This window comes from Squalius cephalus, assembly GCF_949319135.1.
Source record: "Squalius cephalus genome assembly, chromosome: 3".
NCBI lineage: Eukaryota > Metazoa > Chordata > Actinopteri > Cypriniformes > Leuciscidae > Squalius > Squalius cephalus.
In genome coordinates, this window is record NC_137124.1 from 61,606,062 (window position 1) to 61,631,542 (window position 25,481).

The window sequence follows — 25,481 nt, forward strand, 5'->3', positions numbered from 1 at the left end:
CTGTGGGATCTGTGTTTACGGGGCCGTCTGTGGTGTGATGAGGTAGGTTCCTTGACACTATTTTTCAGAGTTTTTTCTTGCAAATTCTTGACTTTATAATCACAGAATATTCTTCTTTGGTGCAAATTTGTGTTTTTTTTTACATGCAAACTTGTTATTTTATAATCTCAGAATATTTGTGTTTTTTTTTTCATGGAAATTCTGAGTTTCTTCACTGAATTTTAAACCCCCTCACCCAATTGCATATTATTAAAATTTGTTTTACCTACAAAGACCCTAATATGCCATTGTACATCTGTTTGTGCAGGAGCGAGAGTTTAAGATAAACTGTAAAGCGTCCCTGGGAGAGCTCATAGCTGTCAAGCTCCACTCCAAGCCGTTTATGGGTCTTCTTGACAACCAGTGGTTCTGTGATAAGATCTTGATCAACACTCCAGAAGGTGGCAAGATTCTGTTTCCGTGCTACTGCTGGCTCGACTGTAACGAGAGGCTCGTTTTAAGACCTGCTAAAGGTAGGCACTCCCATTTCAAGTCATGGCCAAAATTCACATTTACCGGTGTACTTGAAAGTGCTAATATACTGTATGTGCACACACACACACACACACACACACACACACACACACACACGATCAATACTTTTTATAATCTTTTTGCAGTGGGCTTGCTTAACCCACCCAGCTGCAACCTATATGCAAAACAAGTTTATGTCCATGCCCAAGGGTTAGATGCGACTTGGAGTTGAAACGAGTGTTCATATTTAGAGCATCCTATTTCATAATGGTCATGGTTTTACTATCATCATTTATGTGGGTGATGTCTGGGTTGTTTGGGATATCACACAGAGAGTTATTGCCTATATATTTTTTAATAAACCAGTTCATGTGTACAGCACAGCTTTTATACATTTTTATTGTTATTTCCTGCATATTGTTAATGCTTTGTGACAGGTCCACCAGCTATGTAAGCTATGCACACACACACACACACACACACACACACACACACACACGCACGCACACACACACGCACGCATGCACACACACGCACACACACACACACACACACACACACACACACACACACACACACACACACACACACACACACACACACACACACACACTTGAATACTTTTATTTGGATCTGAAAGACATTACAAAGAAAACATTAGTCTACAGTTGTATCTAAGTTGGAGAATAAGATCTACCAGAGGTTGATACTTCAATAGTTTGGAATAGTAGCAAGTATCCATGTACAGGTCAGAACAGCAGCCCACCTCAAAGACACACACACACACACACACACACACACACACACACACACACACACACACACACACACACACACACACACACACACACACACAGGTCAAAACAGCAGCCCACCTCAAAGACACACACACACACACACACACACACACACACACACACACACACACACACAGGTCAAAACAGCAGCCCACCTCAAAGACACACACACACACACACACACACACACACACACACACACACACACACACACACACACACACACACACACACACACACACACACACACAGGTCAAAACAGCAGCCCTCCTCAAAGACACACACACACACACACACACACACACACACACACACACACACACACACACACACAGGTCAAAACAGCAGCCCACCTCAAAGACACACACACACACACACACACACACACACACACACACACACACACAGGTCAAAACAGCAGCCCACCTCAAAGATACATACAGAGATCATAACCTCATCTACAATTACAATGTCAGGAGTATTTGGAATATTTTTAAAGTAATCACTGTCAGATGTTATGATGAAACCAGTTCATTCGTACAGTGCTGTGCTTGTAGATCTTACTATCATGTCCACAGATTACCTTTTGCAAGTCCTTTGCAACCAGATCAACCAGACGGTCATGTCTGGCCACATAAAGTCCTTTATAGTTGAAGCATCCGTTTAGTATGTGAGCAACCGTTTCATTTTCCTGCTGAGTTGGATGTAATATACCATAGGGTTCATGCTCTGATGGATACCATATTGCCAAATTGTACTTCGTTGGTAGACACTGTAGTCTTGCTTTAGGGATATCATGAATATCAGAATGTCGTCTGAGATTGAGGGGTTTGACAGGACAGAATGAGACACTGAATGGTCGGCAAATTGGAGTAATGCAAGTTTTCCTGAGACCCGTCCAGTGCTGTGCGTTTTGGGTCTGTCTAAGATGGAGAATTGAGGCTCTTGCGTGTTTAATCTGCAGCTGGCGAGGTGTACTGTCTTTATTGAGGATCGCCAGGGTGGAAACCAGCGGATCGGTGATTATGTTGTCGTTGAGAGCAACTCCTTCTCCGGCGGGTCCCAGCCAGGACAGCTGTATTCCTTACGGCAGCAGAGATCGTTTACATCCAGCCAGTCGGAGCGCACTCCCCATCCGGCTGCTCTGATGTCTAACTTCCCGTTCTGCTTTAGTTTAAATCCAAGAAACTGGGACTCGTTTGTGGAAGCAGCAGGTATTCTGCGGCGCTGTAGATGTAAAAACAGCGATTCACGTGATAGTTCTCTAACAGTTGTATCGTCATTGTTAAGCATGTTTAGAAGATGTCCTGTTCTGGAGGCGGTGTAGAGCCATTCAGTGTTTGGGGCGCCGAGACCTCCGTCTCTACGCGGCTGGAAGATAATGTCCCGAGTTGTACGACTACTAAGACAAAACCACTTCCTCACCAGCTTCACTGTTTCGTTGTTCATCTCTGACAGTGTACATTGTGGAATATATACGTTCGGGAAAAGGTGTTGGATTTTAGCCGCTGCGATCAGCCTGATGGCTTCAATCTTCATCAGTATGGGGAGTGGGGCAGCATCAATCAGCCCGAGTCTTTGGGTGTACTCATGACACAACTCTGTGAATTTATGACCCAGATAAGGATATGTTTCATGGCGTTCATACAGTCGGATGGGTTTCTGCATTAACGAGAAGGCAGGGGGCTTGTCAGACTTTGCTTTATACCATCTGTTTCCTCCAGTGCGGCTTTCAGTCTTTCACACACACACACACACACACGCACACACGCACACACACACACACACACACACGCACACACGCACACACACACTTTTTTATATTGTAGAAGAATTCCTTAAAACAAACATTTATTTCTTCATATGATGGAGAGATAATGTCTAAAGTGTCAGAAGCTCTAATAAAGTATAACTCCTGCACAGGGTCAGGACTAGAGATTACATGGCTGTCGTTGTTGTGATGTTCACTGGGTGATGGCTTGCAGATGTACTGCATACATAGTTGTCATTCTTGGGTTTTCTTTAGTTTTTTTTTACAAAGACATCTTTTTTTTTATGTATCTCAGAAGACTGTGACTTAACTTTAGGCTAATGCTACCATTAGCCTTTTTAAAATAAAGCACATCATTTTTATTCATATTAAAGTGTCATGTCAAAATTACATGGATGACAAGTCGTTGTTCTATGATCAAGAAACGATATATAAAAAAATATAGCCTACATTTTTTATTTTATTTTTCAAAATGTTTTCGGTTGCAAACATACATTTAGATTGTGAATTAATGTTGGTATTTGCATTTCAGCTTCACTTGTGTTCCAGGACACCAACCCAATAGCCCAAAGACTAAGGATGAGTCAGCTAGAAGAGCAACAAAAGTTATTTAGGTTAGTGGGCAGCACACCAATACAAGTCGGGTGTGACAGCGAAGTGTCTGCCTTATATTAAAATAATTTCAGTGAAATTAAATTCCTTCCATTAAAATACAGCTGAATATTCTACCCCTAGGTGGCGTGTGTACGCTGAGGGCACACCTCAAGTTATCGATTGCGACACTGAGCTCGCTCTGCCACCTGAAGTCCGATTCTCTTACACAAAGGAAAACGAGTTTTACTCCAGTGCAGCAAAGCAGTAAGTGACCAAGTCGTTTTAACCCTCCTGTAGTGTTCATCTCTTTGTTACACACTGTTCAGTGTTCACGGGTCTGCTGGACCCAATATTGGGTTTTTAGAACAACACAACCATAAGAATTTAGGGAAACAACTGAACAGACGTCAACTCTATTTTAATATTAATTACAAGCAATATGGACAGTATGCATATTCATGGTTAATCTTTGCCGTATAGGCTTCCTCTTCCAGATCGCAGTTATTGGTAGCATCAGCAGGTTCCCATCAGTGTAGTTTCACTCGACATGAAAATGAGGGAGAAGACAGATTCTCGTGCTTAAAATATATCAATGTTGCAACTGTGTCTGAGAGTTGGTGTACTTTCGCACACTGCATGGCATCTGTTTTTCATCGGATTAACAGATTTTTACCATGTTTGCCTTTTCTCACCTACGATTTACATATTTCTGTTGCATCAGGATTCCATGGACACAAGCACCACAGGAGAGATGAGTTATATTGGTAATGCAGAGGCAATGTCAGATTACTTTGGAGTATGCTTTATTAAAAAATTAACTGCAATAATTCTTCAAGGATTCGCCATGTATACTCAGCTAAAAGTAGGCTAGCCAATGTAATCGTAACTCGAGAGACACATTTAGAGAGTTCATAATTAGTGAGCCCACGACAGCTTAACCATTTCACCATTATTGTTAGGACAATGGACTGCATCAATGTTTTCTGTTTGTAGGTTAGCCTAAATATGGTGTGTTTTTTAGTGATAAATTGCACTGTGGAAATGCTAAATATTTATAGCTAGATTTAATTTTAAGAATGCTTTAATTAAAAATGAACTGTGGTGATTTAAAAACATGATCCATGCATATACAGTGTATTTTGCATGGAAGTGGATGGCATTCACAAAATTACTTTGTCTTCTTGAAGACAGTAATAATATAGTAATATCTAATAGTAACTTCAAAGATGCTCACAACTAAAGCTAGGATGGACCATAGGTAGTATACCAAGGCTAGTTACACTATTAATGTTTGCACTGTGTACCTGTGTATTCTGTGTGCAGGTTAGCTGTTCTGAAGCTAACTGGATTAGCTGACAACAGAAAATCGTGGGAAATCAGCCAACTGGAAGCAATCATGTGTGGAAATGGAAACAAAACCATTGGTAGTCATCTTAAATGAATGAACTGCTCTATTGCAAATAAATTACTGTCTGTACTGTAGCATAAGTTCTGACACAGCATGCTTGCAGAATACATTCAGGAGCACTGGGATAAGGACGAGTTCTTTGGCTACCAGTTTCTGAATGGCCTCAATCCCATGATGATCCGGCGCTGCTCAACTCTGCCCGTGAATTTCCCCGTCACAGATGACATGGTCAAAGACTCACTAAGAGGGAGCAGCTTGGAGCAGGAGATGAAGGTACGCTACTTGCTCCTGGCAATGATGGGCGAGTTCTTCTCGAGATTTGGAATGACTGGGTTTGGTTTGCTTTGATTTTGCCTAATTTCCTGGGTTTCTTCATTATTTGGTGTGATCTACCCCCATACCCAGAAAGGGAACATCTTCTTGTCTGACTATAAGATGCTGGACGGGCTGGTGGGGAATGTTGTCAATGGCAGGCAGCAGTATCTCACGGCTCCCCTGGTCCTGCTGTACTGCAATCCTCAAGGCATGATGCTGCCCATCGCCATTCAGGTTCGTGTCTTGCATCCGAAGTGCAGAAATCCACGGGTTATGAATATAACCTCTGCTATTTGAGGGAGAACAAAAGACATCACGCTGTATGGGATATCGTTTATTAAATTAAATACAGATGAATAAATCTTGAAAGATGAGGTAAAAAAAAACAAATTATTACAAAGAAACTGTTATGATTCATGTCTGTGTTCCCCTGTCTTGTCCCATGGTTAGCAGTTCCCTGTTATGTTGATTAGTTTCCGCAGGTGTTTCTGATTAGCCACGCCCCCTTGTTATCTTGTTTGCCTCTGTATTTAAACCCTGTGTCTTGTGTCAGTGTTTGTGGGTGAGCCGAAAAACCTTTTGTCCCTTGTGCGTTTCCGTCTGGGATTTGCTGGACGGTGCGGTGAATCGGCACGGAAGCGACCTGAGCGGAGTTTTGCGATCAGGGAAGAGTTCCGTCAAACTGCCGAGTGCATGCCTGGCCGGATTGTGGTGAATGGTCGGAGAGATGGCAGAGGGAAGTGATGTGTCAGGAAGTGAAATCGGAATGGAAGTAGGTGCTGGTGGCGGGGAAAATGAAAAAGATGGTATATGGCATACTCAGAAAGTTAGGCGAAAACGTAAAAAGACTAGAAAGTTAACTGAATCTTCCCAGTCTGATAAAGCTGAGGTACACAGTGCGGGAGTAGTAGAAGTAGCAACTGAGTTTAAAGTAGTTGTGAAATTGGTTAAAGAGGGCGAGTCGTTTAATAAATGGAATCCGGTTAAGCTTACAAAGGAGATAAACACACTGGTTGGAAAAGTGAAATGTGCGAAAGTCTTGCGGGACGGGTCTTTGTTAATCATCTGTAATGATGTCAAACACAAAGAGAGAGCACTCAGTTTTGGGTGAAAATGTGAGTGGAAAATTGCTTGACAGTGGAAAGTATTTGCGTGGTGTCATTACAGGCATTCCACCTGAAGTCCCAGTCGAAGAAATTAAATCCAATGTATCGGGAGGAAAGGTTGTAGAAGTTAGACGACTAAAAATGAACAGAAATGGGGAAAGGAGTGATAGTTTTTCAGTCATGCTGAAGTTTGAAGAGAGGGTTCTACCAGATAAAGTCTGTGTTGGTTACATGAGTTATGGTGTTCGGCCGTTTATTCCTCCACCACTTCGATGTTTTAAATGTCAAAAGTTTGGACATGTCGCAGCAGTATGTAAGGGGAAGCAAAGGTGTGGGAGATGTGCCGGGGATCATGAATATGGGAAATGTGAGGAAGGAGCTGCCTTGAAATGTTGTAACTGTGGAGGTGAGCATAGCTCAGCTTACAGGGGATGTACAGTTAGCAAAAGAGCTGAAGAGGTACAGAAGGTTAAAATCCAAACTGGGGTCTCATTTGCGGAAGCGGCTAGGAAAGTACCTGCTCAGCCAACTGTACAGGTGAATAAAACAGCGGCTGTAGAGGCATGTAGTTCTGCTTGTCAGGGATGCAGTAAGATCAAAGAAGATACTCTACTCATGAGAAAAGATGACTTTGTTTTGTTCATGGTAGAGATTATTAATTGTACTGCTCAAGCTGAAAGGAAGACGGAAAAAATTCAAATAATTGTAAAAGCAGCGCAGAAGTACCTCAGTTTTAAAAATACTAGCTGGGAATTAGTGGAAGAGAGATTAAATGAGAGTCAATTTTCATCCCAACCTCAAACATGGAGTGGTGTACCGTCTGTCTCATGATAATTATTCTCCAGTGGAATGCGAGAAGTCTCATTAGCAATGGTCAAGAGTTTAAGAAGTACATCTCTGATTTGGGAGATAGGCCCCATATAATATGTATTCAGGAGACATGGCTCAAACCTCAGTTAGATTTTATTATTCAAGGTTACACAGCAATAAGAAATGATAGGAAGGATAGACAAGGTGGGGGAGTAGCAACATTTGTTCAAGATGGTATGAGGTACAAAGTTGAAAATATGGGGCAGGAGTATGAATCAGTAGTTGTTAAAATCTGGATAGGTAATGATCAAGTTTCAGTGGTTAATTTTTATAATCCTAGTAAGAGGTTGAGTATTGAGGACCTAGGTGCTGTAAGTGGACAGATTCAAGGAAAGATAGTGTGGTGCGGTGATTTATAATGTATTATGGGGAAGCCTGAATACAGATTCAAATGGTGTGATTATTGAGGAATTCCTTGAATTGAATTCGCTTGTTTGCGTTAATGATGGTAGAGGTACAAGATATGATTGCTGTAGAAACACAGAGAGTTATTTGGATTTAACATTTATATCGAGTGGAGTGGCAGGTATTACATCATGGGAGGTGTTAAGTGACTTACCTATGGGTAGTGATCACTTCCCCATAATTGTAACAGTTGGAATTGATGTAATTAAAGAAGATGAAGTGCGGGTACCGAGATGGAGGTTAGATAAAGCCAACTGGGAATTATTTCAAGTTTTAGCTGAGAGGAAGTGTGGTGAATTAGATGAAAGGTGTTTGAATGATGTGGAATTACTTAACTCTGAATTTGTGTCTAATATTCTTCAGGTGGCTGAGGTCTCAATTCCAAAGACTGGTGGAAGAGGACTTAAAAAGTCTGTACCATGGTGGAATGAGCAGTGTAGTGCTGCAATTAAAGAGAGAAGTAAGGCATTTGAGCAGATAAGGAAGAATCATACACTTAAGGCTTTAGTCCAGTATAAGAGAGCGCAGGCTGTTGTTAGAAGGACTGTTAGAGCTGCAAAAAAGGCTTTCTGGAGGGGATATTGTAATACTATTGGGAGAGAAACTAAGTTGTCAGATGTATGGGGAGTTATTAGGAAAATGAATGGTGTAAAAAGGAATTATTCTATGCCTGTTTTGCTTCATAATGGGCAGACTGCTGTTAGTAATAAAGAAAAAGCAGAGTTGTTGGTGGAGACTTTAAAGTACACAGTTCTGAGAAATTGTCAGACACTGCCAAGTGCTGTAGAGAGGAGGCTTTGGCTGAAAATCCAGGAGTTATCGTTCGGAAAAGAATCACAAGTCGGGATCTTGATATGCCTTTTTCAATTTTTGAACTGAAGAAGGCTGTCTCTAATGTGAAGCAATCTACACATGGCAAGGATGGTATTTGCTACTCTATGCTTGGACATTTAAGTGACAGGTCTCTTAATGTGGTCCTGAAGCTTTTCAATCTGGTTTGGGAAACAGGAAGAATTCCTGGTGTGTGGAAACAGGCAGTCATAGTGCCAGTGCTGAAGCCTGGTAAGAGTGCAACTGACCCTTCTAATTACAGGCCCATTGCGCTTACCTCGCAGTTAGGGAAAACGATGGAGAGAATAGTAACAGATAGGCTGACATATTATATGGAAAGTAAAAACTTGTTCTGCCCTTTTCAAAGTGGTTTTCGTAAGGGAAGAAATACGATGGACGCAATTCTATGTTTGGAGTCAGAAGTGAGAAAAGCCCAGACAAACAAAGAAATAGTGGTTGCTGTCCTTTTTGATATAGAGAAAGCTTACGATATGTTGTGGAAGGAGGGATTGTTGATGAAGTTTGAGAAACTTGGTATTGGAGGTAAGCTTTATAATTGGGTACTGGATTTTTTATTTGGAAGAGAAATTGAGGTTAGAGTTGGCACGGCCTATTCTAGTACATATGCTGTAGAGAATGGTACACCGCAAGGGAGTGTCTGCAGTCCAGTACTTTTTAACATAATGATAAATGACATTTTTGATCGAATTGACGGAAGTATAGGCAAGTCTTTATATGCAGATGACGGAGCCCTTTGGGTGCGGGGACGTAATCTGAAGTACCTGGAAAAGAAGATGCAGGATACAATTGTGGTGGTGGAGGAATGGGCTAATAAGTGGGGCTTCAGAATGTCTGTTGCTAAAACCCAAGTTATTTGTTTTTCAAGACGACATAAAGACATTACATTAAAACTTTATGAGCAAAAGTTGGAACAAGTGAGTGTTGTGAGGTTTTTGGGAGTTATATTTGACGAGAAACTTACATGGAAGCAGCATATAGAGTATGTTCAAATTAAGTGTAAAAAAGTTAATAATTTGTTGAGGTGTTTGTCTGGTCAGAACTGGGGAGCTGCAAGAGGAGCATTGTTGAGGATTTACCAGTCTCTCATGAGGTCTTCCCTTGATTATGGCTGTTTATCATATATGGGTGCAGCTGAAAGTCACTTGATTAGGTTGGACAGAGAACAATCACAAGGGTTGCGTATTTGTTGTGGAGCTTTTAGATCGTCTCCTGTTGCTGCTTTGCAGGTTGAGTCTGGAGAATTTCCGATGCGGTTAAGGAGAGTTAAGCTAATGTATGCGTACTGGGTCAATCTCCAGGGTCATAGCGGTGTTCACCCAGCAAAAGCTGTGTTGCAGGATTGTTGGGAACATCAGAAGTCTAACTATTATAGCTTTGGGTGGATTGGAGATATTAACCCTCTGGGGACCAAAAACGCGCCGGCGCGTTTTGCTCGTTTTTTTTTTTAGCAATGAAAAATAAACACAAAATGCTCTGTTAATTTTGATCTTTAATTTTCGTGTTATACATCAATCGATCCTGTTCAGTTTCTATTTTTTTTCTGTATACTCACAATAAAAATAAAGTGTTTTGCTTTTTGACAAATAAAGAAACTTTAACATGATGCGATTTCTGCCTTCTCTCTGTCAGTAAACTCCCATTTGAAACGCGTTCGAAAATGATCTATAACTCCGCGAAAATTCAGTCAAACAGGCAAACAGACCCACGGGCATAAAGCTTGAGATCGCATCTGTTAAATGAAGTCATTTATATAAAAAACAAATATTATCAGCTTCTGTAATCTGTATAAAAAGAGAGCGATTCCAGTCGAGCTCATTACGAGCTCATTGACTTTAATTCGTTCACGCCTACTCACGGAGCGCGCTATTCACAAGATAATGTGCTAAGCCATCTATGCAAAACAGGTAAACGCCCCCAAGCAAATGCATTAAACGCTTCAAGTTTCATCATTTCGTCACCTGCGCGTTGGGAAGATGACACGGTACACCGGTGCGGAAGCCCTTCAGTTCGTCCTGGATACTATCGACGAAGAGTCCAGATTTTCATCAGAAGAGGAGCGCGACTACTCTGATGACGACCGTTTGTATTTTGAAGAGCGACTTGATCCAGCCGTGGATAGAATTTCGGATGAGTAAGTATTTATTCTTACTTGCATTAGTTGACAAGCTATTCAAAACATGAGCTTACATATTATACTGGGTGGACTTGCCATCCAGAGTACTGACATTTGATATCTACCTATATTCAACACGATCTAATGAAAGTGCATATCTATACCATGAATTTAATATCTCGTACCATTTCAACGTTAAAAATGTTTTGTTTTGTTTTTTTGTGTACATATGCTACACCCCTTGGTTAGGAAATTTGTATTTGTATGTGTAGCCTAAATGATATGTTTAGATCATTATGTATGAAAGATAGAATTTAGAAATTATTTTAGAAAGTAGGCCTAGTAGGTGTTTAGATTATATTTTGACTATATAAATGCTGCCTCATTATCATTAACGATGCATGCTCGCAAATATCAGTTGTAAATGTGTGTAAATGTGCTGAAATGTGTAAATATACCCAGTTAATGAAGTGCACAAATGTGTTAGGCTAATGTTTGCGGTGTGCCTCTCCGGTAATGGCCCATTGACACGCATATAGGCTTATTGCACGCGTCTAAAATTATTTACATCAGTAATTCATTATAGACTAATGCTACTATAGTTATATTTATGTAATAATATTCTTCAACTTTTTTAAAAGGAATGTAGCTTCATCACTACCTCCGCCTGCAACTCGGAGTGCGCTTAGCAACACAGTCAGAAATCAGAAAGAGTAAGTACATATTTACCCACTATTTTACAGGTGTTAGTTCAATTTTGTTTATACTTAGTGTTAATAATATGAGCCTGTATGACTTTATTATTTATTTTTGGAGATTGGTTGATGTTACATATGTTTTGTAACTTTTTTTAAAAGGAATGTAGCTTGTTCACTCTCGCCTTCCACTGCAACGAGGACACGCAGCAACAAAAATCAAAAAGAGTAAGTACATATTTACCTACTATTTTACAGATGTTAGTTACATTTTTTTTATATACTTTGTGATGATACAAATGTAGCCTATATGTGCCTGTGTGGCTTTGCAACAAATGTGTTGTTATGCATGCACAACATAACAATTGTTGATTGGTAATGTTAATATAAAAGGTCATATGCAATATATGGTCACATTTGATTTGCTTAGAGCCCGCATCAACGGGGCATAAGCATTTACTGTGAGATACCTGCCTTTACTTTTGTTTTTACAAAATTACAATAAAACAGATTGAAAAACAAAACATTTGAATCTCCTCATTCTTTGTTCAGGCTGCCTCACTGATGGCCCATTAACACTTGGGGGAGCGTCTATGTCACACCTCTGGTCTGAATCTCATTAATATCTCCCACGCATAAACCTCTTCTGACAAAAAAACTGTTTTACAATGTTTAAATCAATGTAGTGTTTCATGTGAACAATCAGGCAGGATGATTTTCACATAATTTTGAAGCTAGAATTCAAAGGGACAACATCAATTAGTCAAAAGTCTTGTGGACACATATTTATTATGTGTTTTGTGTTCTTAAATCAGCAACTTTCATTTTATTTTTTTCCAATAACCACGCATAAACATTATTCTCTTAAAAATACAAACATCTACATACACGTTGCTCACATATTATGGTAGCCCTGTTTGTGCTATATAGAGTGAATTTACACCTTTGCCATTAACATGTTTATAAATAACTGAAAAAAGCACAAATATCAAGGCATGTCAGAACATCTCAAGGACCCCAAAAACAGCTTGGTCCCCAGAGGGTTAAAGCCCAGAATGTAGGCCTGACGCAATTTAAGTTCAGTTCGACTGTACCATGTTCATCCATACCTCCATGGATGTTTGTTATGCCAGTAGTGGACTTGCAGCTACAACTGGCATTGAAAAAGGAAAGTAGCGGTACCCCAGAATGGCTTGTTGTTCAAAATTATTTTGAGCAGTTTAAAGAACACCTTGTACTGTATACTGATGGGTCTAAAGATCCCAACAATGGCAGAACAGGAGCGGCAGTGAGTATTCCACAATATAACATCAAAATTAAAAGAAGAACTTCTGATTATCTTGCAGTGTATACTGTGGAACTCACTGCCATTGCTTTAGCTCTTAATTGGTTGCTTATGAATTGTATTGGGGGCATAAACAGAGCTGTAGTTGCCTCAGACAGTCAAGCTGCATTATTGAGCATAAAAACAGGAAAGTCATGCAGACTAGATCTATTATACAAAATTTACCATATATTGTTTCAGCTGCATAGTGAGAATGTTTGTGTTCAGTTTGTCTGGGTCCCTGCCCATGTAGGTGTAGATGGAAATGAAGAGGTGGATATTCTAGCTAAACAGGCCTGGAAATTGGATGTGGTTAACATCAATGTCCCTCTGTGCAAAGCTGAAGGGAAATCTATTATTCAGGAAAAAGTGATTGGGATGTGGCAAGAGCAGTGGGATAGTAATGACACTGGCAGACATCTTTACTGTGTGCAAAGAAATGTGGGAGGGGGTAGATCTAGGGATGGAAGTCGGAGAGAAGAGGCAGTGCTGACACGTTTAAGGATTGGCCATTCAGGTCTCAATAGATCTTTGTTCCGTATAGGGAAACATCAGACAGGAGTTTGTGATTATTGCGGACAGCCAGAAACAGCTGAACATGTCCTAATAGAGTGTAATAATTACATGGAAGAGCGTAGTTGTTTAACATCAGTCCTATATAAAGAAGGGAAAGCGCTTACTTTAGTTAATCTATTAGGATATGTATCTAAAAGTGTTAAAAATCAAGTTATGAGGTTTCTCAAAAATACGGGGTTGTTCTACCGTATTTAATATGTACATATTTATATCATAGGTATGCGCATAGGTGAATAATTCCCTCTGACTATTCTCGACGACCACACTCCTGTCCGGTAGATGCACCTTAAGTTGGTCTGCCAACCGCCAGTTAAATTCTAAAAGAAGAAGAAGAAGAAGTGTTTGTGGGTTCTTGATGTTGAATGTTGTTTTGTTCCTGAGTCTTGATCTTGAGTCTGTCTGCATCTGTGAAGTTCTGGGTTTATTTAATAAAGTGCTGCATGTGGATTTGGATCCTGCTTCCTCCTTTGATTCTACCTCATCGTAACAGAAACAAAGAAAAGGTGAAATATAATGTACAACTGAAGAGTGGGCAAACATGTCTGAATGATTAAACATTAAATAAACCTTTTTTAAAATGTTAGTGTCTTTATAGAGAAACCATGGAAATCCTTTCTCATTTTCTTAAAAGAGAGACAAATAATAACCCAGATTGCCAATAACCCATTTTCACGGATGTTTAAATTTAATCTGCACAGTTAAGGCAAAAGCCCAGCAAAGACAATCCCATCTTCCTCCCAACGGATTCAAAGGGCGACTGGAAACTGGCCAAGATCTTCGTCCGAAACGCAGAGTTTGGCGTTCACGAGGTGGACTTTCACCTGCTGAGGACTCACCTGCTGGCGGAGGTGTTCACCGTGGCCACATGGCGCAATCTTCCCTCTCCACACCCTCTCTACAAGGTATTGAATCTGTCGCGCATGAGTTGGTTTGACGTGTGAACGGTGAGGGCTCATAGAACAACAGGGGTGTAAACAACAGAGAGAGAGAGAGAGAGATTAGACCATTTGTCCTTTTACCTCAATACAATTTTCTTACAAAAAATTCATTTCATAAATTAAATTTCTATTTCTACACATTTAAAAACAACATTTCATTTTCTCCAATTTGACAAAGTACTCCCCCCACTGACCAAATTTCAGAAAACATTACAATGTCACTGACCAATTTATAATATGTATACTCTATCTTGATTCTAGCAGTTATCATCCCTTTTAGTACCATTTCAGCATTAATTGGACCTATACCTAACATTTTATCTTTTCTAGTTTTCCATATGGACAACTTAGCTGAACCCAACAGAAAATTCAGTAAACATTTCTTCCTCCTTTCTTGACCACTTCTTGACTCCCCAAACTTTATAAAAACTTGTGTTAAAAAATTAAACATTCCCTCCAACCTAAAACAATCAATAAATAAGTGATTAACCGTTTCTTCTAAGCCACAAAATAAACACTCTGTCCCCACTGCTGGATTCAGGTGTGCCCCGTGTCTGTTCGTAGCTATAGCCTCGAACATCAGTCTCCACTGCAAGTCTGCAATACGCTTTTCAACAGGCAACTTATATAGAGCCCTCCAACATGCCTTAAAATTTGTCCCAAACACTTCTGACCACCTCCAAGTCTTCACTCCTCTTAGCACAGTCTGATGCGTAACTTTTACACACGTTACATAGAGTTCTTTCTTCTTAATATCTTGAAAACTCAACTGTTATACCAACTTGAGTGATGGATCTAATTCCGTGACGAAGCGACAGCGATGGCGTTTGCACATCCAGGTGCGATGCCATCCTTGTATTCGCCACATGAATACTAATTCCACAACGCGTCAACTAACCTCAAACTAAACTTTACTACTAGATTTAATATTAGATTTAAATATCAAAATTACTCGAAAAAGAAGTGAGAAAGACAATAGAAAAGTTTAGTACTTCTCCGTAAAACCCCTCACCACCACCCCAAATGCTCCCAGCGTGCACCGGAAGTGAGAGAGAGAGATTTGATTTTTAGCCCACACTTTTATTAAGTCAGTGACAAAGACCCATCATTGCATCATCACAAAAACAATCAACACAGCAAAAAGCTCAAAGTTAAATCTCCCTCAAACACAGCACAACAAACCTCATTGAAACACCACTGTAATATAAAAGTTCCCAAATCTTGCATCTCCTTATAATACTTAAACTTAACTGAGATCCTAGATCTAATGAATGCCTTAAACGACAATACACTATCCTGGCAATGCATATTTTGAATCATGTTTTTCCTTGAAATATATATTGCCATTTTTGCTTGGCCAACTATAAAGTTTATCAACTGCCATTTGAATTTTTGCTTGCGGTTGTATCCTGCCCCATAGATGAAAACCTTTGGTGTTGTTATGCCGGCGGCTGAAGAAGCAGATTGCAGAAGCAGAATCCAATTGCAGCAGAATTTCTTAAAGAAACTCAAACGTTAACAAACTCAGACAAAGACTACAAACTCAGACAGAGACTCAGGAACGGGAACAGGAACAGCCAACATACAACGTCAAGAACTCACAAAGACTGAAACAAGACACAGGGCTTAAATACACAGACAGACAAGTCATATATTTTAAACCAATCAACACTAAACACTTATAAAAAGACAGTGTGGGGAAAAACAGCAATAAAGAAGACAAAAGCTCGAGTGTACAGGTACACACAGGTGTACAGGTACACACACACAGGTGCTAAAATGCACACACTCACAGACAAGAAATTAAAATTCATTCTTCATTCATATATTTTATCTTCGAAGAATGTGAAGGCAGGGAATACAAATCTCTTACTTACTTTTCCTTCTGTAGCTCCTCTTTCCTCATATTCGATACACGCTCCAGATCAACATCATGGCCCGGAATCAGCTGATATCCGAGGATGGGGCCATTACAATGGTATGTATATGTCATGGTTGCAGAGGCACTAACATCATGTCCTAACCAGATGCGATGCAATAAGATTCCAGCGACAAATTGTTTGTCTGTCCACACTAGACGCAACATGACTGGGAGATGCGTCAATCTATCAAAACCCACAGCCAATCAGAACAGCGTGTGGGCGGAGTCTCACAGCAAGTGCACAGCACTAGAGAGTAATCTTGAAGACAATAGCAAGAAAATGTATAAGTAGCTACATAATCAAATTCACAAATATTACACCATTTAAACTTTATTAAAAATACATAGGCTACTGAGTTACTAAAACAATCTTTGTCAAAGAATACACTTGTTTGTTCACAGTTTGAACATTCTTGTTTCCATTTGTTTAATTTCAAGACCTGAGGTGAATTATCCATTGTTGCTTTTACAGCTACAAAGCTGGAGCACTAAATGATATTCAGAGTCACATTGCATGCTTTTAACATAAATAATAAAGCACATAAACAGCACCTGAGATTATCATTGCCACACTTTGTGTTTGTTGTTCCAACACGTCGCAGAAAAATAGAAACTGTTTATAAAATAGAATTGTTGTGTGTCGCAGTCGCGGCTGGTTAGGACAAAAACTCTGATTAACATGGAAAAAATACCTTTTATCACGTGTAGTTAGGACATGGTGTAAAGGTCTTCAATTATAATCCAATACACTTTTTGTTGAATTCAGTTCATTATCCTATGTACCTGTAACAGACACGCCAGGCTCTGTCACCAGCCAATCACAGAGAGCACCATCCCCGGAGTATCACACACACCTGATACCTCTCAAGTTCATCACCACGCACATACTTAAGCACACACCTCAAGCCTCATAGTTGTCTGGTCTCGTACTTCAGTAAAGTCAAGTCAAGTCAAGTTTATTTATATAGCGCTTTTCACAACATAGGTTGTATCAAAGCAGCTTCACAGTATTAAATTAGAACAATACATCAATGTTTGTTTCTAGTGGAACGTCCACATTTGGTAATGCTGATCAATAGTATCGTTGATTGATTAATTAAATTAAATATCCCCAAATATCCCCAACTGAGCAAGCCAAAGGCAACAGTGGCAAGTAAAGACTGATTACCCGTTGTAACAGAGAGGCAGGGACGAACCGGAGAGAGAATCCACATGCAAGCTCTACTTTAATAACAATACAAACAGGTAATACAGCGCAAACAAAGAAACTCAGGACAGGAACATGGTACAGCAAACAACGACTGACAAACCACAAGAGAAACACAAGGACAATTTATACACAGGCTAACAAGGTAACAAGAGGGTGTGGTTGATTGTCATGGGAACATACGAGGGTAACCAAGGGAACTAACAAGACACACCTGGAGACTAATCAGCATGAACTACAAAACATGGCACAATACAGGAAATAACACAAAAGTCCTCACACAAGACATGAACACAGGCTGAGATCGTGACACCCGTATATTCTCTGCATATTCTACGTTCCTGCACTTCAAGTCTCACTACTCCTCGCCTCGTGTGTGCTTCCCTGTGCTCTACCTACCTGTCTCCTCTTCGTGGGTCCTCGCGAGGTGTGTGCTCCTCATCCCACTCTGAAGTCACCACCCCCTCATCTTCTCTGCATCGTCCATGTTGCAGTAAAGTTCCAAGCCATTCTCTTCAGTGATTATCTCCATTGACATCTCCCATCTATTTCCACTGATTTCGCTCTACTGCAATAAACCCTTTCTTGATTATATTCCATCTATCTGAGTCAATCCGTTACAGAAGACCAGACCCACTTTAACGCAGCATGAGCTCTACAGATCCTTTTCAGGAGATCGTGGACGGACTCATCGCTTCCACAGCCACAACATCCGCCATTCTGCCAGTCCCATGGCCAACCTGGCGCCCTACTCTGGCTCGGCGGAGAATTGCAACGGATTCCTTTTACAATGATCACTGGCTCCAGAGATGCAAACGCAGCGCTTTGCCACCAATCGAGCCAAGATTGCCTTTATTATATCCCTGTTGTCGGGGCAAGCTTTACAGTCGGCCGAAACTCTCTGGACTCAAGCAGGACCCGTAACTCAATCCCTGGATTGTTTCACAAGGCACTTCCCTGAGGTCTTTGGTCAACCACAAGGAGATTCAACCATTGGTGAGCAACTATATCATCTTAAACAGGGGAAGGTAGATGCTGTTTGAAACTTGTCCACAACCATCAAAGAACTCCAGCGCTTCCTCGGTTTCTCCAATTTCTATCGATGCTTCATCAAGAACTTCAGCTCCATCGTCTTCCCATTACCAAACCTCCTGAGAGGCAAGCCCAAGCCTCTGTCCTGGTCTCCCTCGGCCACACATCAGTTACAGTACCTGCAAACATATCTTGTGAGATTCTTAAAAAAAATACAAAATGGATCTTTAATGTTTTCTGTCATGACTGACTTCTTTAACAATCTACTCTTTTACTAAATTTTTTATTTTTTATTTAAATTTTGGGGAAATTATTAGGGATTTGTGGTGACAGAACTTAGTTTTTACAGAAGCCTTTAACCTAACTTTATGTCATGTCTTCTCTCCGTTAATGATACTACTCTTAGTATGCAGGAGTAGGTGGAGAGTCATTGAAAAAGTTGCTGAAGCGCGCTACTGCCTCCCTGACCTACAGCGCCCTCTGTCTTCCTGATAACATCTCCGGGAGAGGCCTGGAGACTGTGCCCCGCTACTACTACAGAGATGACGGGATGAAACTGTGGAATATCATCAACAAGTATGACTACCAGTGGAGTTTAGTCTAGTGTTTTATTTAAAGGCATTATGATTTTATCTCTCTCTCTGTGTGTGTGTGTGTTACATAATACATCCAGTTTTTAGGGCTGAACTAATGCATCCTGGTGCACTTTGATTTAAATTTCAACAAATATAGTGTCAATTATACAGGTTCATGGGTTTAGTCAGTAAGCACATGCTGCACATGTTCTGTGTTGTAAGTCGCTTTGAATAAATTCCTGCTTAAGAAATAAATGCAAAGCAAATCTACAAAAAAGTAAAGCTGTAAATATGTAAACCTGGAAAACATCTGACTGAGGTTGCTTACAGGTTTGTTGCAGCTTTCTTGACATTCTACTATCAAAGTGATGCACACGTGCAGAAGGACACAGAGCTGCAGCGCTGGATCAGTGAGATATTCACCAATGGCTTCCTGGGAAGAGAATCCTCAGGTCTGTTATCAGTCCGTTATCAAGGCTGTTGCAGTTGAAGATGCTGCAAGTGTGATTTCTGGTGGAATAAATAAAGTAATGTTACTCCAACAAAGGTTTCTTTTCTTTTTATTTTGTGTTCAGCTCAGTATTTGCACAGCATAAGATAGACATATTTGCTTTGAGGCACAACCTCTTTTGTAAACCCCACTGTAATTGTTTTATGGAAAATAATTGAACCAGGTCAATAGTCAAAAGTAGTTTGGTTTATGGCTCCACTCTCCGTGTGTGTGTGTGTGTGTGTGTGTGTGTGTGTGTGTGTGTGTGTGTGTGTGTGTGTGTGTGTGTGTGTGTGTGTGTGTGTGTGTGTGTGTGTGTGTGTGTGTGTGTGTGTGTGTGTGTGTGTGTGTGTGTGTGTGTGTGTGTGTGTGTGTGTGTGTGTGTGTGTGTGTGTGTGTGTGTGTGTGCTAAACTGAGTTCCCCACAGAAACAGACTTTCATTCTTCTTCCCAGGAATACCAACATCTTTTCAGACATTGAAAGAGCTTATCAAGTTTGTCACCATGGTGATCTTCACTGCATCAGCCCAACATGCCACTGTAAACAGTGGACAGGTCAGTTAGTACAAGTCAATTCACTTCCAATCACACAGAGCCATTAAAGCTGCAGTCCGTGATCCTAATCTCATACACTTTTTCTCAAATCCAGCGAATTGCTCCACACATTCCTCTAGCTGTACATTCAGTGTCAGGTGTTCATGTGTTTTGATTCATGTATATAGTTCTAGTGTTTTGTGGTCTGTGTGTTAAGCCACACTGTGCAATTTTGGCCACGATTTGGCCATCTGAGACTAATTTAGCAAATCCTAAAAGATTCCTCTGATCCTTGGCTAAACACTGAAGTCTTTGATCGTTAGTTTGACATGTTCACAGACAGATGATTAATGACCGTTGCGATCAGATTTTACCTCAGACGAAATTATTTCCATGTTAGAAGATTTGAATCTCAGTCCTGCAGTGTGACTTCCCTATGACGACCGTCAAATTGTCTTTGTTTTTCAAGACAAGCCATGACCAAAATTAACGTTAGAGATTTCTTTGTAGCCACCATTTCAATCCCGCCTGTAATGCAGCTCACATCACCGAACGTGTCATTGATTGATCAACTGAGATCTTACAGCGATCTTACATCATCTAATGTTCATACAGTCTGACAAGCAACAATCGTAAAGGACTATTATAAGGAGATCAGCAGAAAAACCGAACACAGCCGTTACAATGGCTTTCAAGTGTGTGAATAGTGGTTGGAGCTTTGCCTTCATAAAGCGGCACCGAACAGCAATTCCATTCTTAAGACTGTTGACTTGTCACCAGATTTGTGTTTAAAGGGACACTTCACCCATTTGCATGAAGCTTTGTCTCGTTAGAAACCCAGTCATATTTTTGAATGGTCGTGCATTATTCCCTCATTTTCCCCTGAGACGGGAGAAATTCGGATTTTAGTGTTGCAGTTCCTGCTTATAATGATTCTGTCACCTATAATGTCATTCTAAGCAGGAAGTCCCATATCTTTGTAGAGGGGTTGAGACTACAAACACTCGTTCCTCATTCTTCCAGGGGGTGGGACCCACTTACGCTACAGACTTCTTACAAATCAGTGGGTGGGACTTTACTTGTAGAAACTAAAAGCAATATCCACCATCTTGTTTGGAAGCTAAGCTAACAGGCGCTGTGGAGCCAGATGTGAAGTTACGACAATGGCAGAAGGTACTCAATATAATATAGAAGAAGAGGATTTTGAAAGTCTGATGCTCGAATCAGTTGTTCGTGGCTATCTTTACGAGCCGAAATATAGCGAAGAGCAGCTGGGGCTGATGGAGGAACAGAAGGCGGCTTCTGCCTGTCATTTTTGTTTGTTACATTTCGACTACATATATGACCCACTTTCAATAAAGATAATATTCCCATGGGTGAAATGCTCCTTTAAGAGGGGCATGACTAAAACATTTAGAAAAACCTGTCCATATCCACTTTCCATGGCCTAAGTAATGTTAATTATGTGCTCTTGTTATTCTTTATGAATATTTGGCTTATATATCACATTTTTCACGAATTCTTTTCCCCCAGTTTGACTTTGGCGGCTGGATGCCTAATTACCCCACTGCCCTCAGAAAGCCCCCTCCCAACGAGAAAGGCCAGACCACTGAGGACACGATCCTGGAGACCCTACCTGATGTGAGCACCACGGTGAATGGGATGGCTGTCCTGAGACTCCTGAGCAAGGACTCTGCAGACCATGTGAGTTTTACACCATCAGGGCACATGTCTAAAGACTGCAATTCAATTTCGTTGTGAACAATCTGAATGGTGTTCTTGTGAATACCATCATATTTCTCCAGATGACAATGGCTTACTTACACTGCTTTCATTCCTCTAGTTTGCATTACCTGACTGTTACATTACAAAGCAGATTAGCAAACAGTGAGCATAGTGTTGCAGTGGGCTCTAACAGAATATTAGTGCTGTCATACGCAGTGTGTTAAACATTGTTATAAACATGTTTCTAATCAACATGCTATTTATGATTAAAATCTTAATACCCTGTCCGTAGTACCCTCTGGGATATTTCCCAGAAAATCTCTATGATGAAGAGGTCCCTCGCAAGCTCATTGAAGATTTTCAAAAGGATCTGAGAGGGTTGTCAGATCTCATCGAGGAGCGAAACAAGAAGTTGGAGCTTCCCTACACCTATCTGAACCCCAAAAATGTGGACAACAGTGTAGCCATTTGAAAGGATGCAGAAGTCCTTCTTAATGCATTTGTCTTTCTATTAATAGCTTTGTCAATCACAATAAAGACCAAATCAAAAATTAATCAAAGTGTGTCATGGATGTTGGATTTCAGGGAAAATAAGTTAAATAATGTGAAAGGCACTGCTTAATGTGTGGGTTCTGAGATATGTTTTTACAACTGTGGTGTCATCTAGTGACATAAATCTACATTCCTGCAATATTAACCCTCTGGGATCTAAGGTGTTTTTGGGGTCCTTGAGATGTTTCGACATGCCCTGAAATTTGTGCTTTTTTCAGTTGCTTATAAACATATTCATGGAAAAGGTGTCATTACACTCTATTCAGCACAAACAGGGCTATCATAATATGTGAGCAACAAACATGTTTGTATTTTTGAGAGAATGTTTATGCATAGTTATTGAAAAAAAACTAAAAATGAAAGTTTCTGAAATAAGGCCACAAAACACATACTAAATATGTGTGTCCACAAGACTTTTGACTAATGGATGTTGTCAAGTTACAATTTCTAGTAACTATGCAGTTAATTATCATACTGTATTTTCAGAAAGTTTTGGAATATATCCTCTCCCCAAATGTGTCACTAATAAAAAAAAAAAAATAATAATTTAATGAGAAGGCTTATCTGGACCTATTAAGATGTTGCTTACAATCTACCTTGTAAATATATTTTTTTGCTATATTATTAAAAAGTTTTCACATGTAAATCAACAACAATTACAATTTAACAATATTTCAAGTGCAATCTTTTTCTGTAAAAAGTATACATTTTATCATACGTATTTCAAAGTTAAGGATTCATTCATTTGAATATTGGAACAAACACTATAATAACATCTTAGTTGATAATTCAATATACCTGCTTTATTTTTGACAAAGTACAAAACATCCCATACTATATATTTAATATATGAGCAGAAATTGGCAAACAAAAGGTTATTTAATGTGACAGTATAAACTTTATAATCTATCCAAAACTAATCAACGAAATCTTGTCTAAACATTCAGATTTCGTCTGTAACATATCATTCTTATGATATATTAGCATATAAATGTTAATTTGCAGTTTAATACGTTGCTTATACAAAGACATGATTTTTACTCATCTCAGTATAGCAATATAGTTTGGTAAAAGCTGAACTAGTAGATGTGTTCATGTAGAAATAACATTTTTACTAATGTAAGTGCAAGTGTAAATGAACGGCACAGATGCGCGCTGTTGTTTACTACAGCTGAAGTAAACATCTGTGCCGTTCATTCATTCACACACAGACACGCGATTCATATTTAAACAGTATTTTTGCGGTTAACAGACACTATTGCATATCGCGATTAGAACAAAGCACTTAAGAATAAAGAACTTACTATTCACAGTCCTCAGCTGGATCCGTTGCTCCTCGAAGTGAAACTAAACCAGCACTTCTGAGGTAAATTTCTAAGGATTATTCCTCACAGCGAAGCAAGACGACGGTAAGTGCATGAGTCTGATTAAACTTGATGTGTTTTATCGAGCTGATGTGGGCGTTGACATGTTGGCATGGATTGCCTCAGATCATTTGTGGTATTGCGTTGCGTTTTGTTTTGTTTTTTTTGCAAGAGGTACATACTTGCACGGTGACGCACAGAAGCTAGTGGAAAACACGGTTTGTTGAACCATACGCAAGGTGGTCCTCGCTCTGCAGGAGTACATGAATAGTTTCATTAATAGTGTTCCCCCGGACATTTATCGGCCATGTCCATAAAAGAGGGCTTTTATAAAATTGCCGGTAAGATATATTGATAGGGTGACATTGTCAGGTTTGGCATAGATGAAGCAGACAGAAGGTAAGTTAAATGCTTTAATTTGCAGAATGGATCGGTACAGCGTAACAGGTGAGTAAACAGTAAGTTGAATATCAGATGATAGCTTAACTGAAGTGTAACCAAGTCTCTCTCTCTCTTTCTTTTGCAGATGACGATGACGGAGCTCCTGAGCAGACGGAATGAAGACTGGCTGAGAAGATCGGGATCGAAGGTAAGTATACAGGTAAGTATAGCAGAGGGTCTTGATCATGTTTAGACGAGATCAGACAATGACTGAATGTTCGTAGCAGGTATATATGGGTGCACTGATGATGAGGTCCAGGTGACGGTGATTAGTAATCAGGTGACAATGAGCGTGTGAATGACTGAGTGGGCGGAGTGAGGGAATGAGTCGAAGGAGATGGTGATGGAATCCTGACAGACATCACATGAACACTTTTTTTTTTTTTTTAAGCAAAGAAAGAGAAAGAGAGCAAGAGAAAGTTGCATTAATAAATATTCACACTAAAGTGTTACTTGGTTAAATAAGTTCACATACTGAGATCAGTTTTATCCAGCTTTTTGATCTCCAAGGTTTTTTTTTGGAGCCTCCTCAGCTCACAGTCCAGCTCCTTTAGTGTGCAGTCTAGTTCAAACTCTGAAATCACTGATACAACCTTTAAATCCTTACCTTGTTCACATTTCTTCTGAAGCCTTGAGGGAGAGGCCTCAGTTTCTGGGGCAGGTTGTGAAAAATCCTACAATAAAAGAGATGTGTAAGGGCCAGTCCCTTTTCAATGCCACACATTCAAATGTTTGCCATAATAAAAAGCCCAGTGCATTCACATCAGCAACTGTCTGAGAACACACAGACAGAGTGTCTTCATTTCCTCCACCCTAATAAATAAAAGTAGGTCAATGTAAATCATAACTGTTGTTAAGGTTAGGTTTCTGGTGTTCTGTCTGCTGCATAATGACCACTGTGTGGGAGACTGTGTGTATGTGTGCTGGCTTCAACAGGGACACTGTATTTCCCTCGACTGCAGAACATACAGTCAGCCATATTTAAAACTTAAAAGTAGTAATGTATTGCACACGTACCCAGTGTTACTTGCTTAGAGGAGCCAGCACCAGGGTCAGATTGTACAGCACCTGTAATCACATCCATAATCGGCCGTCCCTTATTGCCTACTCAGAGCCAACTCCCCCACCAGTGTATTCTGGTTTTCTGAATTTAACTCTTTATTTCTGTTTGCGGCAAACAAGTGTTTGTATAAAATGTTCACAAAAGTAATAAAAGGTTGTGGTAAATACTCACCACTTTGAAGTATATTTTTATATTTTGTCTTTATCTGCTGCCAAGAACGTTTGGAGTTGGGGTTGCATCTAAAAATCAATGAATATTAATCTTTCTTAGTACAAACATGCACATTTTTTATATATTATA

The 25,481-nt window shown here is 40.0% G+C and overlaps 1 protein-coding gene and 1 long non-coding RNA gene across 2 annotated transcripts; both read left to right on the plus strand.

The window, feature by feature from the left end:
• The first annotated feature begins 321 nt into the window (after positions 1 to 321).
• LOC307155483 lies at positions 322 to 3,879 on the plus strand. Its single transcript, XR_013820516.1, has 3 exons — positions 322 to 512; positions 3,614 to 3,695; positions 3,817 to 3,879. It is a non-coding gene; the product is annotated as an uncharacterized lncRNA (long non-coding RNA).
• Positions 3,880 to 5,176: 1,297 nt separating this feature from the next.
• On the plus strand, positions 5,177 to 22,233 carry LOC307155292 (hydroperoxide isomerase ALOXE3-like; the record flags this gene model as incomplete). Its single annotated transcript, XM_079865852.1, has 9 exons — positions 5,177 to 5,356; positions 5,489 to 5,632; positions 14,038 to 14,241; positions 16,169 to 16,255; positions 18,844 to 19,013; positions 19,343 to 19,464; positions 19,957 to 20,057; positions 21,570 to 21,740; positions 22,054 to 22,233. The coding sequence occupies 9 exons, from the start codon at positions 5,177 to 5,179 to the stop codon at positions 22,231 to 22,233; spliced, it is 1,359 nt and encodes a 452-aa protein (XP_079721978.1).
• Between the last annotated feature and the right edge of the window lie 3,248 nt (positions 22,234 to 25,481).